Genomic DNA, 17,334 nt, shown 5'->3' with positions numbered 1-17,334 from the left:
TGCCGTCCCGGGGTGAGGCGTTTGCACGAGTGAACCGAGGCCGCCTCTCCCGCAGGCCCTGCTCAACTATTACTGTCAAGAAGGCTACTTCCACCACGTCCGGGCTGCGGCGGAGGAGGCGCTGGGGCGGCTGGGCAACGATCCGGTGTTCCTTTTCTACCGGGCCTACGGCACCCTGAGGGCAGGTAATGCGAGGCTGGGGAGCTGATCGTGTGTCCTGCTCGCCACCGCCCTCCCAAAACGCTGCTCTTCTTTGTGTCACCAGATTCGGTCTTCGAGCTACTGCGCAGAAAGAAAGCAATGTTACAGTGTCTGAATGCTTTCCATGTTTACCAGAGTTTCATGATCTGTTACTGCTGCCTGCCCCGCCTCACCCCACCCCACCCCAGTTTGAATGAAACTGATCTACACCACGTAGTGCTGCAGTGAGAAAAAATGAGCATGTAGCTATTTAATTATTTTGATGATTACATCAGTGTGGTTCAGGTAAATAGGTTCCTTGGAGGGAATTTGGGCCTTGTCCAAATGCCCATTGCATTGTATCACAGAGATAAATTTGATTGATTCAGCTAACATCTCTTCCCTTCAATGCAATTGTATCTAACTTTGTTGTATCATTCTGTATCAGAGAAGCTGACAGCTAATACCTACTGGGAGGATCTTTGTGTACATTAAACTGTGTTGAGGAGTTTATTTAGCTAAATTTATATTTCAAGGATGTCACAGAATGCTAACAAGTCAGCCAAAGTGGGGGAGGACTGTGGCAGGAAACTAGGAAGGATTCAAAAGATATTGAGGTGGTGTATCTCTTCCCAAACTCCCTGACCTTTTTTGTTTGTTTTACAATCATACATTCCTATTTTTCAAGATACTCTCTCTTCTATTGATAGTCAAAAGATTTGCCCAAACAAGATAAAAATCCTGGTTATATAAAGAGACAGGAGGAAAAGGAGCTGCTCAATGCCCTGTATAAAACAAATAATAAAGACGATTTTCATCTTTATGGCAGCTGGCAGAACTAGCACATAACTCCTTTCAAGTTCTTTGCATCCAGATGCTTTTTTCTTTCTTGTGCGTGTTTGAAAGACTTGCACAAACAAGTGAAAATGGATGTGTGGTTAGTGAAGAAAGTTATGAATAAAGTGTTATCAAAAACAAAGAAGAATAAATAGAGGGGAAAAATTTACGTCAGATTGAGGTTGGATGCTGACATTCTCTGTCATGAAAAATGTTGTAACTTATTCTGCGCTTCTTTTCGCTAGGTAACATCCAAGAGGGTATTCAACAGTTGGAGTCTATTAAAAACAAACAGGAGGTGTCTCTTTGTACAATGATGGCTCTGATTTATGCCCATAAAAAGAGCCCTAATCCAGGTATGCTTATTAAGACCATAGTGCTTTATTTTTAGACCATGTTTTAAAGAGCTGTGTTTGAAGAACTGAGAGTTCTAGATGAAGTCTGCCTAATTTAAAAAACTATGCTGCGGCTTTGCATTTGACATAGTATCTAGTATTGAATTGAGTGACATTTATCAAGATGGTGAACAAAAATACCAAGAAGACAAAACTGTGAAGAGTGATTGTTAAAACACTAAAAAACCTAGAAATTCTGACTCATCTACCATGACGAAAAATCTTTCATGGGGAGAAAAAATGAATCAAGCATCTTGTGATTGTTTTTCATTCTTTTTGGATGTTGTTACTTTTGAGCAGAACGACAATCAAAGCCATGTCATTTCTATCTTTCAAGTTACACTGACCTTACAAATGGAGAAAATAATTTTTTGAACATTGATATTCCTTTCTCCAATCTAAAAACTGGGGGTATTTTGCGAAGAATTATATTCTTAAAAACACAGTCAATTTATTAGGTAAAATTGTTGCCTTTAAACTAATTCCCTGGTGTCTTCCTGACTGTGCAGATATGTAACTGTTATTAGCAATTTTGTTAAGTGGTATGATGTGAAACAGCTCTGACTAATGACATTACTTTTATTCGAGTCCCTGAGGATTAATACTGTAGAGCAGCAAAACTATCATTCATTTCAAGACTCTGAGAAAGTCATGGCTTCCTAAAAAGCACCAGAAATGAATGTGGGTAGAAGAAGTTACTTGGCAGTAAGTCCCATACACCAAATGATATTTCTGTGTGGGATTAGCCTGATGAGAGCAACTGACAATAACAAGGAGGATGTAAGAAAATGAACCTTAGTGTTAAGAAACAACATCACATGTTTTCCAGGGGTTCTAGATCTAAAGCAGCATTTCAGGGCTGCTCTCTATAGTTAAGCATTTACTTATTCAGGAGACCCTAGTATATATGTGAATCTTATTGTCGAAATTCCATTTATCTGGCAGAAGTCTCAGCTACCAATCTAAGGTTTAACAAATAGCAGGGTTCTTGCACAAATGGCTGTGTTGATGGGAACCCTCTTCTGTGTTTTATCTCTGTACCCTATTAATATTTTAATTGGGAGGCGTTGCCTGTGTGTTTATCAATATATAATACAGAAAACAATGTTTGCTTTGGAAGCCCTTGTACTGCACTTTTGAGATGCTATTAACAAAAGCTCTGAACAAAACATTTTCAGATCGAGATGCTATTCTAGATTTGGATGCCAAAATGAAGGAGCAGCGTAAAACAGCAGGACAGCAGGCTCTATACTTTGCTGGCTTATTTTTGTGGCATCTAGGTAGAGAGGACAAAGCCCGTGAATACGTTGATAGAATGATCAAAGTTTCTGGTGGTGGTAAAGAGGTAAGATTTTTTTTTTTTCCTGTGTAAAATAGTAACAGGACCAGATATACTGTGAAGATAGACTTATTGCACCAATGCTATTTGGAGGTTTCCTTTAACTGCTTTGTACTCTAATTCTTTCTTAATGTCATAAATTCACTTGACAGGACCCAGTAAAATTCCCATAATGATTTTTTGTGTGTGTGTGCTAACTATTCATTTTCACTTAACAAATGAGGGGTCTGCATTCAGCAATGGAAATAATGTATAGTTATGCCAATATTACTACTTGATACTGAGCAACATAATTCCTAGCAAAAAACTAAGTGTGAGAGTCTCACTAGAGGGAGGCATCTGTTTTGAATCTGAAAACTCAAAAATTTAAATTTTTGATTTAAATTTAATTTAAAATTTAAATTTAAATTTAGATTTTAATTTTCAGCAATTGTTAAAGGCAAAATGTCTGTAGGGTTTTCCTTAATGTAATTTGTTTTAAAATCTGTGTAAGTGTTTATGTAGCAATGTCTTCTGCATTTATATACAGACACCAAAATTCACTGAATGTTTGATCTTTAAAGAGGTTTTGAAAACTTACAGTGTTGGTGTTTTTTAAAGGAGGTATAAGCTTCAGTTCAAGGAGGGAACTGATCACAGTACTCCAGATGTGGCCTCACGAGGGCAGAGTAGAGAAGAAGAACCTCCCTCAGCCTGCTGTTCCCACTCTTCCTAATGCATCCCACAATACTATTGGCCTTCTTGTCCACCAGAGCACATTGCTGGCTCATGGTTCATTTGTTTTACACCAGGACTCCCAAGTCCTCTCCACAGAGCTGCTTCTCAGCAGGTCAACCCCTGACCTGTACTGGTGTATTGGGTTATTCCTCCCCAGGTGCAGGACCCTGCACCTGCCCTTGCTGAGTTTCATTAGAGGATACACCGGGCACATTGCTGGCGGGCACATGGTGATCTTACTGTCCATCGGGACTCCCAGATCCTTCTCTGCAGAGCTGATTTCCAGCAGATCAACCCCTATCCTGTACTGGGACATGGGGTCATTCCTCCCCAGGCGCAGGACTCTACACTTGCCCTTGTTGAATTTCATTTAGTTCCCCTCTGCCCAGCTCTCCAACCTGTCCAGGTCATGCTGAATGGCAGCACAGCCTCCTGGTGTATCAGCTGTACTGGTGTATCTTCTGGTATATATATCAAATATAGCTGATTAATATAATTGATTAATTTAATGCTGGAATTAATGTTTTAGGTTGTTTGGTAGATTGGTTAAAATTTCAAATATGAACTTTAAATAGTTAAAAATAGATCCTTTGAACTCTAGTTTATTTTTAGGTTATTTCTACTCGTTACTGTATCTAGTATAGTTTTTTTTTTACTACCTAGTTAGTGAAGAATCCCAATTTATGTTTTGTTTACAGGGGTTGATTTTGAAAGCATGGCTTGATGTCACCTCTGGGAGAGAAACTCACATTAAAAAAGCTGTGAAATACTTTGATGAAGCACTGCAGGAAGGCAATGACGTTTTTGCTCTGCTTGGTAAAGTAAGTTTACTTCATGATTTTCATGCTTCCTAAATGTTGTTAGAGTGATTAGAGAGATGCTGACAACAGTTGCTAGTAAGTGGGCTTTTCTAATGAGTAGAAATGTAGCTCAGTCATACTTTTTTTTTTCTTCCAAAGGAAAAAGCTAGATTTTAGCAGGAAAGAAGTTTGAATTGATATATGAAATTGATTAAGGAATATGGAACAGTTAATCACTCAGACTGATTACTAGCACAATAAAAATATACTGACACTTCTGTTTCTTATGGTAGGAAGCCCATTTTTAACAGTTTGTAGTTAATTTTAAGGTTTGTAAGACTTCTCACCTTCTTTGTAGATTAAGATGCAGATTATCTTCTCAGTTATGTGAGTGTATGGGCTTTTGATGTGACATCTTTCCCTTCCATTAGGCACAATATTTTGAGGTCCGGCAGAATTATTTTGCAGCTCTGGAAACTGTGAACCTGATAATTGCCAACTTTCCAAACTTCATTCCTGCGTTCATAAAGAAAATGAAGCTACAACTAGCCTTGCAGGACTGGGAGCAGGCAGTTGATACAGCGCAGAGGTTGAGTATGAAGTAGCATGCTACTAACTGTGCTCTTGCTGAGTTTATATTGTAAGAACACTTTGAAACAGAAGTTGATGGGTTTCAGTTCAGTTTTGTATTAGTTAAATCGGTTTGAAAACATAAGTTTTACCTAAATTAACTTTTATTAGAACCCAGCCTTGCAATTCTGTGAGGATACTAGATGAATATGTGAATCCGTATTAGATGGAAGAAGACCTCTTTTGAGGTACGCATAAAGTTACAAAGCTGCGCTTACAATTGAGAGCTGTGACTGAAAGTGACTGTGAAGTACAAGTAATTTTATTCCCCTTTTAGGGTATAACAGATGATTGAGCAAAGGTTTTGGTTTCTTCACATTCACCTTTTATTTGGCTTTAGACTGTTGCAGAAAGATGCCTTCAATTTAGAAGCCATAAGAATGGAGGCCTTGCATTATCTGTGCAGGGAAGGAAATATATCTGAGGTGAGTCTTTTTATTAGTAGACTGTTGAGCACAACACAGCTTTTGTAGTGAGTAGATGCCACATGCACTATCTTCTTTATGTCTCATCTCATGCTTTGTCTCTTCCTGTGCTACAGTGCTCATCTGCAGGAAGAGGTATTCACCTATTCTGACTCAAATGGCTGCCCTAGATTATTGTTAGGGTGTTTTCTGGATGCCAAGGGAAATGTAATAAAGCCAAACAGAAGTCTTCTATGGACAGTTAGTTAAATCATGTTGATTAGAATCATCAAAGCAATCTTTTATTGATTAAATGCTCTTTTGATAAATTGATGCTATTGTAAACCTTCCATTAAATTTAAGTATTTTATTAATTGAAATAATGAGGTCTTGCAGGAACAAATATCTGGAAGGGGGTCACAGTCACTTAACAACATGCTGTGATGTCAGGTTGTGTAACCTGTGCTTTATTCAACCCTTTTTTTTAACAGTTACTGGGGTTATTTTTAGCTCTAAGAATTCTCTTGAACTTTTCCTTATACTCCCAAAATCCTTTTCTGCATAGAGATACATTTATGTGTTTTGTACATATGGTGTTTCGGGAGTGAAACTTGCTTGTATGGTCCAGGAAAGCAACTTGCTTGACATGGTAGGGTGTAGACAAAAGATTCTGGGGTAAAACGTCACATGTGACTAATACCCATGTCTAGAAAAAAAAATTAAAAACTGATGAGGTCTACATCTAAAAACTTATTAAAAAAAAAACCGTGCAATTTATTGTAACCTCAGAAATATTTAAAGTTCCATAGGTGGTTTGAGAAATTGTGATGTTAAAAGTGTGAGCATGTGGACGTGCTTTGGTTTTGAGCGTGTGTGTCAGTATCACACCAAAACCCAGACAAGATTCACAGATCAGATTCATTAGACTATTTTGCTGGATTGGGACTCTTCTGTTTTTTCAGATTCAGCTAAGTCTTTCACTTCTATAGAAAGCATGTATAGAGGATATGTGATCTACTTTATTGTCACTTTACTATTGCAAAGGTTTTTTCTAGAAATTCCAAAATAAATCTAACTCCTAGACCTGGAAACTTCTGAGTTTAAGTTTCAAGATAATATTGCGTAGTAAAATATGTGACTAGTTTTGTGTCAAAACTGTTCAGTTGTCCTAATCTGTTAATTCTTTCTGTTACTTATGTTACTACTTTTTATCCAAGGCTTCAGCAAGACTAGGAGACCTAATTAAAGCACTGGACAAGTTAGAACCACGTAATTCACAGCTCTTCTGTAAAATGGCTTTAGCTTTCAGTAGAACAGTGAGTACACTTTTTTTCTTAAGCAACATACAACTATTCAATATATCCTGGTTTTTGTTGGACAGATGTTAGGTGTCTGCTAAAAAGTAGAAGATTGCAGACAATTGAAATATATTACCTAGTGTAGCCTTTGGTAACTACTTTTTAGAAGTTTTATGTTCAGTATGAATTGCAATACTTAAGCTGTCTAATTCCATACATGTTTTTACTGCTTGCTGTTAAATGAGAAGCAAGTTTCCAATTAAAATATACTCAACTGTCCACCAACCGTATTCTTAATGTGGGAAGGTGACAAGGTTAATCACATAGCCTTGCAACTGATGATTTCTTTAATCTTTGTGTTTATCAGAATCTTTTTACGCAAGCATTCAAAGCAACCATCAACTATTCCTTATTGTATGGTATTGTATATTTATGTTTGAATCCAGCACACTTTAATGTCACAATTTTTATAGAGTTACTACAAATTATGTTAATCTTACATGAGATGTTGTGGCTTATCTGCTACAGCATTATTCAGTGTGTTTTTCTAGGAGAATCTGAAAAATAAGCAAAACTTAAGGTTTAAAGATTTTTCTTACCATTAGTGTGGCCAAAACCAGCTCATCCTCCAACATACACAAACCTTAGTTGAAAGAGCATCTAATTTGGCATCAGACAATGCAGAATTTGCTACTGAACTTGGCTACCAAATGATTTTACAAGGGAAAGTGAAAGAAGCTTTAAAATGGTACAAGACTGCTATGACACTTGATGAAACAAGTGTTTCTGCGCTAACTGGTAAGGTCTTACACTTTCTTTTTGATTTTGCTGGTGTAAAGGCAGTTAAGATTATGCTTTTTTGATCGAGTTTTCCTACTACTGCTACTAGGAAAATCTAGAAATATTAGAACAGGAGCACTGGGCAGTACTTCCTGATTCATTTTGTGCTGTCTTCCTTGTAGCAATAGTTTCTCCTCACTGGATATGTCTTTTAGTCTTCCTTTTGAAGTGAAACTATTCTTTTCTGAATTAGAACTCTCAAAGCAATGGTAAGGACAGAGATCTGGCTGTACTGGGTGGGGTTTTTTTTTTATTTTACTTTATTTTATTTTTGTAGTGCCTAAGAACTCTTAGGCACTACAAAAATAAAAAAATTGAAGGGCAGTTGATAGAGCAAGCCGTCCATGGCTACATATGTGTCTAAAGTAGATTGAAAAACATAATGAAGTCTATAAATATCTGATACTTTTGATGTACATGTTATATTCTTTGAAAAAAATTACTTCTGGTGAAGTCCAATTGCTGTCAAGAACGCGTAGAGTAAATATGCCATACCTGCTTCGCAGATTTTTTCCCTTGTAATTTTTTTCCTTGATTATGCCATTGCCTTCTAATCTGAAACTTCAAACACTATGAAAAAAATTAGTTGGTAAGAGTGATTTGTGTGTGTGATTGGGATTGTGTGTGTGGGATTTTTAATTTCATTTTGCTTCTTATACTATTTCTGAGTTTAAAAGCCAAAGATGTACTGTTTTAAACTTTGTAATATAAGGGATGAGCTCTTTCCATCAAACTGCTTTATAGCATTGCGTATGTTCACATACCAATCGTGTATCATCTATGCTAGGTATTTCTAAGTACGTAAAATCTGCATTACTATAAGTCTTCATCTGTTCTTTCTTCTCGGATGCTAATTTATGAAGAGGTTGAGGAAAGCTGATTCTGAAAAACAAAGTGCATGCTTGACCAGGAAGACGAATCTGCAATAAAATGTTTAAATATATTACAGGAATTATCCGTTGTCAGCTAATACAAGGGCAATTAGAAGATGCGGAGCAGCAGTTGGAGTTCCTTAATCAAATTCAACAGGCCATTGAGAAATCCGGGGTAGGAAACATCTTCCTTCATTAAAATACTTTGATTACAATCTGGATTGTGATTGAAGTTTTAGTTACTTGAGCAGAGAATTCTTAATGGGGTACCATTAAATTTAAATTTCAGTTTTTCTTCCTATCTATCTGTTAACTTGTTGCATAACTTGACAACACAAGGCTGTTTGCTTGCAGAGCCTTCCTGCAGGGCTTTATCTCTGAAGGAAAGTTTGAAATGTCAGGGAAGGATATTAATTATTTTTGGGATATTGCACTCGGAAAAATTTAGAGCTTCTTGAAAGAATTAAAGGAACTCATTGATATTATAATCAGTGTTATTTACAGTGAACAAACTAAATGTCTTACAGTATTCCTAAATATAAAGAAGAAATTACTAACATTAATAATTATGTAATATTGTATGAGTAACAGATGAATTTATCTGGAATAGGGATAATGTTTTATTTCTTTCTTTTCTCCTGTAGGAATTATCTTTTTTGTGTGCGGTCTTAGCTATGAAAAAGCATAAGAGACAAGAGGAAGTTATTGCCTTATTGAATGATGTTCTGGATACTCACTTTTCATCTTTGCGTGGTTTTCCTCTTGGTGTGGAGTATTTTGAAAAACTAAACCCTGATTTCTTGCTAGAAATCATTAGGGAATATCTTAATTTTTGCCCAGCACAGGTAAGCAACTGTAAATTATGTCTGTCTGAAAATGGAAATTATTCTTGGATTTAATTCTGAGATCAGTTAATATGGAAACAAAAATTTAGAAACTTTTCCCTCTTAAAATGTGAATTTATTTGAAGTAGAAGTGTGTTTTAAGATATACTGCTATTTAATCAGAATAACTGAAAATAAATCTTTTGTGAAGTGAGCAAGTTGCAATAATAGCACCTGAGGAAGCTTGGGATGTTTGTTGAATGCTCTGTGTGTGTATTTATACTTAAGTATATCTTTTTTTCAGGATACTGTACCAATACAGTGAGTAGAGCTATCTGAACGTGAAACTAGGATGTTCATGTTGACAATCCTATTGAAATTTGAAATATTTTTGGCAGCTCAAGATATCTTTTCTATATACATATGTTCTTTGTTTTAGTTTCTTCTGTGTGTTGGTAAATATCAGTGGAATGTTACTTTTTTATATTGTTATTATTAATTCCAAAGAGAATCTCACTTACTTAGGTGGGTAGTTTTCTACTGAACTGAGTTTCCTTGTGCTAGTTTTGTAAACAAAGGCATGTAGAACTTAATAAATTGAGTGGGGACCTGACATTGCTAAAGCAGAAGAAACGTATTTAAACTTTCTTTAAATAGTGTCTTCCATAAATAGATTGTTCTTCTGAAATAGCTGGGAGCTAACTTTTGTTATCCTGTCATGAGCAGATTTCTGGTGTAATTTTAGAACCTTCCAGTAAATATTTGTTTATGTACAGCTTTCAAATCTAATAGGTAGTTTTCCATTGTTATGATCTGTCCCACCATCTGTAATGAAATAGTAACGTTTGAAAGTCTAAACCGTCAATAGCAATGACAATTTCATGTTGCGGATGGAGATAAGTAAGAAGTGTCGTTCTATGAGGTAGTGTCTTGTCTGAAGATTTCCCTGGGCTGTATTCCAGAAGTACTTAATGGCAACAATGGTTTTTAATTTGGAATGAAAACTGTTTTTCCCAAACTATTGTTCATAGAAAGATTTGTGAAATAAAAGATAGGCTTTTCCCGAGGTTTCATTCTCCACTGCAAAAAAGAGTTTGTGGTACTAGGAAGTGAGGCGTTTGGCCAGCTGGTGGCAGCTTCCAGTTTGGTAGTGGAAGATTGCTGTTTCCCTTGGCATGGGTCCTGTGGAAATGTTAGCTGTGAACAGAAGGATCTCCAGGTTGCCTTTTCCTTTATGTGTAACAGTTAGTAACTAGTTAACTAGTTAGTTACTAGTTAAAATAATAGAGGCAAACAATGTTTATGATAACGAGCAACTAAAATGTGGTACATTGTACTAGCAGTTTGGCTGAAAGCAGCTATTCCTCAACTGCTATTTTCAGTTTGTTGCTAGCAGCGCGGATATGTTTTGAGGAGTGGAATGAGAGTAGGAGCAACAGGACCAGAATCTTTTTTTTCTCATCCTTCTGGTCATTCATTCCAACTTCAGCTCTCCTGAAATTTAGTTTATGTTACCATTGCGTTGGAAGAGTTGGCATGGGAATTCAGAGAATGTCACCAAATGTTTATGGACTGACTCTTCAGCTTGTGACAGGTCTAAAGTGTTTTTTCATTGAAGTCCACGAGGCTGTCTTGTGTTCCTGCTGATATCATGAAGCTGCCCCTTTAAATTTAAACCACGTTTTTATATTTCTTCAGAACGACAGCTTTCAGCTTTTTGGACTGAACAAAATAACAATGCTTTGCTATTGCTCTTTTGAGCTTCAAATAAAGCTCAGGCTTAAAATGAAATCCAAGTCGAAAACCCGTCAACTGAAATGTTGGGTTTTGTTTTATTTATTTTACTCCAGCCTGCAAGTCCTGGGCAGTCTCCTTCACCTCTTCTCAAGCACTGTGCTTCTGTTCTTGAAACTGTGGTAAAAACTGTACCTGGTCTGCACCAAGCTTTCTTTTTGCTTGCAAAAGTGAAATATTTGTCAGGTAATAGTTATATGAATGGTTAGCTATTCTCCTCTTTAGTTTCTTTAATATAAAAAAAATGAATTTCATGCTTTTAGATTATAATGAATATTTTTCTTTCACTGCAGAACACTGCATTGTAGCTGAGTAAGGAATATTTGCACTGCCTTTTTGCAGTTGGTATCAGTGTATCTTATTTGTACAGACACTGAAATATGGGGTTTTTTTTTATCTATTGCTTCCAAAAAAAGATCACTTGTCTGTAAATCATTCGATTTACAGATGGAACAATGGGAAAATACCTTACCTTTGACCTGGTTTTGATTTAATTTCATAGCTACGTTGTACTTCGTATATGAGTTCATTCACTAAATGGTCATTTTTTTTTATTATTTTTTATAAAAATTGTGAAAAATTAATAAATGCTGTATATTTAACCTCTGTATTTCATATCAACTACTTTTTCACTTTCCCTTTTTTGATTTCCTAGGGAATATTGAAGCAGCCCATAGTAATCTACATTACTGTCTTGAAAAGAATCCTTCTTATGCAGATGCACACTTACTGATGGCTCAGGTGTATTTGGCTCAGAACAATATTAAACTATGTTCTCAGTCCTTGAAAGTTTGTCTGAGCTACAATTTTGAGGTGAGTTGGGCAAAAGAATGAAAACATTTTGTTCGGTCAGTTGTATGAAGTTGGATGGTTTCTTTATATACTTTTTAAATTGAACTTTTTATGACTCTTCCACTACAAGTTTGATATCTAAATGTTTATGTGAAAATGGTGTCTGAATGTTTATCGAAGAAATTGCTATGAGGACAAACCCATTTCCTTGCAATCATGGTCCCATCTTGGTTTCTTCCTCCAAGTGATGCAAGAAAGCTGAAGATTAAATACCTAGGTAGGGGCCCCTGGGGGGCTTTCAACTTTGTACACAGTTACATTTCCCTTATTCGAGATTTGCTTTTCATGTGAACCAAGTTTTAAGAAGCTGAAGAAATGGCAGACAGGAATTGTGCCAAATAATTAATAAGAAGTCATCATCATGGCTTGGCTTCGTGGACAAAGATTTGGGAAGGGCTTTACCCACGCTTACTGCAAGCGCGCTGATGGCTGAAAAGGCCAATGCGGGATAGGCAAGTCCGGTTGCAAAGAGCACAGCGGAAGGTCTCCTTGGGTGGTACAGTCGAGGCACGGTTCTTTCTGCGCTGTCTTTTCTCCTCGAGACTGATTCTACGCATGCTCTCAAAGGAGACAGCAGCGTTATGTATGGTGTGTCTCCAAATCTCCCGATTGGAGGCCAGGGTGAACCACTGATGGTGGTCAGTATGGCCAAGGCTGAGGTATTGTTTCAGGGAGTCCTTATATCTCCTCTTTGGAGCTCTTCTCTTGCAGCAGCCAGTGGCGAGTTCACCGTAGAACACAATCTTAGGGAGGCGGTGATCCGCCATCCTGGAGACGTGCCCTGCCCAGCGCAGCTGCGTTTTCAGCAGCATGGCCTCAATACTGGTGACCTCTGCCTGTTCAAGGACAGCAACATTAGTCACATAGTCAGTCCAGTGGATGTTTAGGATTGTACGGAGGCAGCGCTGATAAGAAGTACGCAATCATTAATAGCCCAGTGAAGTGTGTGTATAGCAGTGTGGGTGATGCTCAAAATCTCTTAAAATTCAGTCTAGTTTCAAATAACGCTGAAATGAATGTTTTTCTATCCCCAAGACTCATCTCATGTAATTGTTTTTCTTTTGTAAATGAAAATTTACTTAATTACTAGTCCGCATGCTCTGTGAAAATTATAATAATTCGTAAGTAAATTATTGAAATTGGGTATATTTAGAGGAAGGAAGAAGCAAAGACAAATATTTTAAAAATAAGTATGTCAATCATCTTTCATGCATAAAGTAAAATTTGGAAACTCCTTATATCATAATTTTTTTTTTAGGTGAGAGAACACCCTGTTTATCACTTAATTAAGGCCCAAACCCACAAGAAGATGGGAGAAATATCAGAAGCTATTAAGACCTTACGGATGGCAAAGAATTTGCCTGGAATGAGAAAACCTATAGCTTCCTCGAAAGCTAAAGGACAAAGAATTGAAATTGATGCAAGTGATCGTGTGTCTATCTTCCTAGAGTTAGTAGAAGCTCATCGTTTGAATGGAGAACCGGTAAGATGGCAAACTTGTTAATGTCATACATACCCGAAAACAATTTCCTCTTCCCATTTTCTGTCCTGTTAGTTCAGAATAGAAAATCACAACCTCTTTTACCAATGGGACTTTCTTGGTAAAATTTCCAAGATGTTAATATCTGGCTTGACAGCTTGTACCTTAAATTATACAGAGGGGAGAAAAAAACCCCAACTACTTGCACGTGCTCAATTTTGAGTCTTCAAAAGCCCTTTTAATTTTGAGGAGGAAATACTGTTGATGTTCATTTGCTGGCATGTAGATTCCTGTTTTGCTATCAGAAAGCTATTAGAAATATTTTTGGATTGTGTCCTTATCTTTGTGTAGCAGCATCCTTACTATCAGCTGTATCTTAATAAACAGTAGGACGCTACATAGGCTTAAGTGTAAGGGAAACCATACAGTCACATGGGTGGAAGCGACCCCTGGAAGTCATCCTCCTGAAAGCAGGACCTGTTAGAGCAAGGTGCTAAAGGCATGGTCCGGTTGAATTTTGAGCATCTCCTGTATATATGCAATATAAATATTTTCTTTACCAAAAGTTTTTCTAGTAGTTCATCGCACATAAATTCTATTTCTAAAATCAGGAGGAAAAAAAGCATTTTAAATGTTTTAGCAGAACAAATAGATACTATGTTTTGGTTGGTTTGTGTAATGCCCCCAGACATTCATTTGCCTATGATGTCTTCATTTGTGGCTGTTCAGCGGCAGGCAATACATTCATTCTAATTGTTTTATTATTTGTAGCATGAAGCTGCTATAATACTGCAAGAAGCCATTAACGAATTTTCTGGAACTCCTGAGGAACTACGAGTTGTGATTGCAAATGCAGATCTGGCAATTGCTCAAGGAGATGTTGAACAAGCCTTGACTATGCTCCGAAATATTACGCCTGAACAGCCTTACTTTGTACAAGCTAAAGAAAAAATGGCAGATATTTATCTACAGTACAGGAAAGATAAGAAGTTATATATTGGCTGCTACAGGTAAAAATTTGTAGTGTGTATATATATTTTCCTAGATGTTTAATGGTAGTATGATGAGCTCATTTTTTCTACTACAATAAGTCAGAAATATTTAGTGACATCATTGATTTGATTAAGTGTCGTAACATTTGAAACAGGAATTGGAAGTCCTGCTTTGGAAAGATATCTCAGGTTATTTTTGTTTTATTTTCAGAAATAAAAACTAAAATCTGCAGAGGATTAAATTGTTGTGCCCTATTTGTTGTTCTGTAGATACCAGTATAGATACGTTAAATATTGAGCAAGATTCTGTCTTCTGTTTCCAGAGACCTAGTAGAAAAACTGCCAAGTGCTCATACTTTTCTTCTTTTTGGTGATGCATACATGAATATTCAAGAGGTAAGTGCTTGCTAGAGGTGAACAGAATGACTGGATCATTTTTTGAATGTGGCAAATTGAGACAGTGTAGCATCCAGTCTCCAGTGGTAGTTGGCAACCAGAAACTGCTTTATGTTGGATGTAAAAAACCATAATTACAAATGTAACTGTTCAAAGTTCAAAGAGAAAGCTGTCTCTCCTAATAATGTCTTTCTGAAAAAAACTGTTCCTTCTAATAATTGACCAGGTGAAAGTCAAGGAGAGAATTTTATCTAGAACACTGACCAATAAGACTAACAAAAATCTAAAGTGAGAGCTAAATTAAATTCAGAAAGAAGTTGGAGATGTTTAAAAGAGTTTTGAAGCATAGAGTAATTCTAGGTAACTTAGAAAACTTGAAAGTTTTAATTAAAAAAATTAAGTTATTGAATTCCTATACATTTTTTACATCCTTTGTTTTCTTGATAAACTGGAAATGTTACTCAGTATTTGTAGAAGACAGTGTAGTCAAACGGACATAGGAATTTGAAGAATACACATTTAAATTCATATTTTGAAATAATAGATTGGGTTAGGTCTTGTAACTAATAGTTTAGATTATTAGTTTGGGGATCTGTAGGTGATTAATGGTTGTTTACTTTTTAATGTTTGCATGTAGTGTTTTTCCTTCACGAAGAATTATAAAGCAGGAGGAAATTTGTTTAGATCTACTACAACATAGCTAGAGGAGAGAAATGGGTGATCATCCAATACAGTAATCAGTTTGCAGTAGTTTGTTAACTAGTGACAATAGTAGTAGAGAAATTTCAGTGGAAAAAGAATCAGGTTATTGCAAACTCATTTGTTTGTCAAGTTCTCTTCATATTTGGTTTTGGCATGGAAATATAAATTCACACTGGCTTTACACTTCGGTGATTTCAGTGACCATTCTTCTCCCAGAAGTATTGTAGGTTATGAATCAATTGGCGGTCATTCCTGGAGGTATTACCAGATTTTGTTTTCTTTACGCACTTTTTACCTTAATCCTTGACTTCTGTGTTTTTATCTTTTACTGTTGAAGCCTGATGAAGCCATAGCAGTCTACAAGCAGGCCTTGAAGAAAAATCCAAAAGACCCAGCTTTAGCAAGTAAAATTGGAAAAGCTCTGATCAAAACGCATAACTATTCAGAGGTATTCAGTAACTACTCTTAGGCTAATGAAGTGTTGTGTCCATAATTGTCAACATGTGGGCTTCTTCTCATTTTGTTTTCAGATTTAGTAGGAAAAGCACTTTAAAGTGCTAAACAGATTTTTTAATCTTGAAACTAAGTTTGTAGACCCCCTTCAAAATACCTGGTCAGTCAGCTCTGTGGCCCTTGCACGGGACAGGGGAGGGAAGGAAGTGTTTTGGTAAAGCCTGGGAAGGAAGAAATCAGGGCTGTAATGCTGGGGAAGTAGTGTGATTGTACTCTTAGTACTTATATACAGGAATCCTGAACTTGCGTTTTTTATGTTTTGTTTGCTTCTCAAAGAGCCTTAAATATAATGTTCTCAAATGTCTTTTTGGAACATGGAGACTTAACTGTTTTGTACTTACAGTATTTGCCTGCATATGTGCTGTGAAAGAAGCTGAGTTTCTTATTTCTTTTTTGGAGGAAGCCAACATCTTCCCAAGCTGGCATATACCTTCTGTACAAGTGGCTTTGATGTGGACTGATAGAAAAGTTTAAATTGTAGAGGAATAAGTGCCAACTTCCTAACTTTCAGTACTGCTTTTTTTCCTAGTCATTGACATAACAAACAAATGGGTGCAGAAAGTGCCTGGTAGCGCAAGTAAGAGAAATAGCCCTGTGCTTTGTTTTAGCAGCACCTCTTCCATAAATGCTTAGCGCAATTTTCCTCTGAAAGATTCCTGTGAACTTCCGTGGAAGTTATTTCAAATAATGGTCTCTCTATCTCTTTTAGACCTGGCAGAAATTAATTAGGAAGAGGGCGATGAAGATGATCAGGAGCCTGGAGCATCAACCCTATGAGGACAGGCTGAGGGATTTGGGTTTATTCAGCCTGGAGAAGAGAAGGCTATGGGGAGACCTCAGAGTAGCCTTGCAGTACTTAAAGGGGGCCTACAGGCAAGATGGGGAGGGAGTCTTTATCAGGGAGTGTAGTGGTAGCTCGATGGTTAACAGTTTCATGAGGGTAGATATAGATTAGATATTAGAAAATATTCACTGTGATGTGGTGAGACACTGGAGCAGGTGGCCCAGAGAAACTGTGGATGGCCCATCCCTGGAAATGTTAAAAGTCAGGCTGGATGGGCCTACAGGCAAGATGGGGAGGGAGTCTTTATCAGGGAGTGTAGTGGTAGCTCGATGGTTAACAGTTTCATGAGGGTAGATATAGATTAGATATTAGAAAATATTCACTGTGATGTGGTGAGACACTGGAGCAGGTGGCCCAGAGAAACTGTGGATGGCCCATCCCTGGAAATGTTAAAAGTCAGGCTGGATTAGGCTTTGAGCAACCTGGTCTAGTGGAAGGTGTCTTTGCCCATGGCAGGGGGTCAGAACTAGGTGATCTTTAAGATCCCTTCTGGCCCAAACCATTCTGTGATTCAGGACAGGACTGTTAGCTCTCATCATCACTTCTTGTCGGATTTAATACTGAGTGAAGGTTTCAGTCTGAGTTTGTGTATTACCAGCTTAAACAAGTGATACTGCACACTCTT

At 37.1% G+C, this 17,334-nt stretch overlaps 1 protein-coding gene across 1 annotated transcript in view; it reads left to right on the top strand.

Moving 5' to 3' along the window:
• Positions 1–55: 55 nt before the first annotated feature.
• TTC21B (tetratricopeptide repeat domain 21B) overlaps positions 56–17,334 on the top strand; it is a gene marked incomplete at both ends in the record, with an annotated part of 35,191 nt that continues 17,912 nt past the window's right edge. Inside the window, 16 exons of the mRNA XM_010140149.1 lie at positions 56–185; positions 1,263–1,373; positions 2,591–2,757; positions 4,167–4,289; positions 4,700–4,857; positions 5,239–5,323; positions 6,520–6,618; positions 7,206–7,398; positions 8,390–8,487; positions 8,957–9,157; positions 10,987–11,116; positions 11,586–11,743; positions 13,041–13,265; positions 14,034–14,272; positions 14,578–14,650; positions 15,690–15,800. Coding sequence (XP_010138451.1) covers positions 56–185; positions 1,263–1,373; positions 2,591–2,757; positions 4,167–4,289; positions 4,700–4,857; positions 5,239–5,323; positions 6,520–6,618; positions 7,206–7,398; positions 8,390–8,487; positions 8,957–9,157; positions 10,987–11,116; positions 11,586–11,743; positions 13,041–13,265; positions 14,034–14,272; positions 14,578–14,650; positions 15,690–15,800 — 2,301 coding nt within the window. The remainder of the gene's footprint in view (positions 186–1,262; positions 1,374–2,590; positions 2,758–4,166; positions 4,290–4,699; positions 4,858–5,238; positions 5,324–6,519; positions 6,619–7,205; positions 7,399–8,389; positions 8,488–8,956; positions 9,158–10,986; positions 11,117–11,585; positions 11,744–13,040; positions 13,266–14,033; positions 14,273–14,577; positions 14,651–15,689; positions 15,801–17,334) is intronic.

The sequence above is a fragment of the Buceros rhinoceros genome, unplaced genomic scaffold (genome assembly GCF_000710305.1).
Source record: "Buceros rhinoceros silvestris isolate BGI_N320 unplaced genomic scaffold, ASM71030v1 scaffold8967, whole genome shotgun sequence".
Classification (NCBI taxonomy): domain Eukaryota; kingdom Metazoa; phylum Chordata; class Aves; order Bucerotiformes; family Bucerotidae; genus Buceros; species Buceros rhinoceros.
Note: the sequence above shows the minus strand (reverse complement) of the source record. Positions and strands in the feature narration are given on the sequence as shown.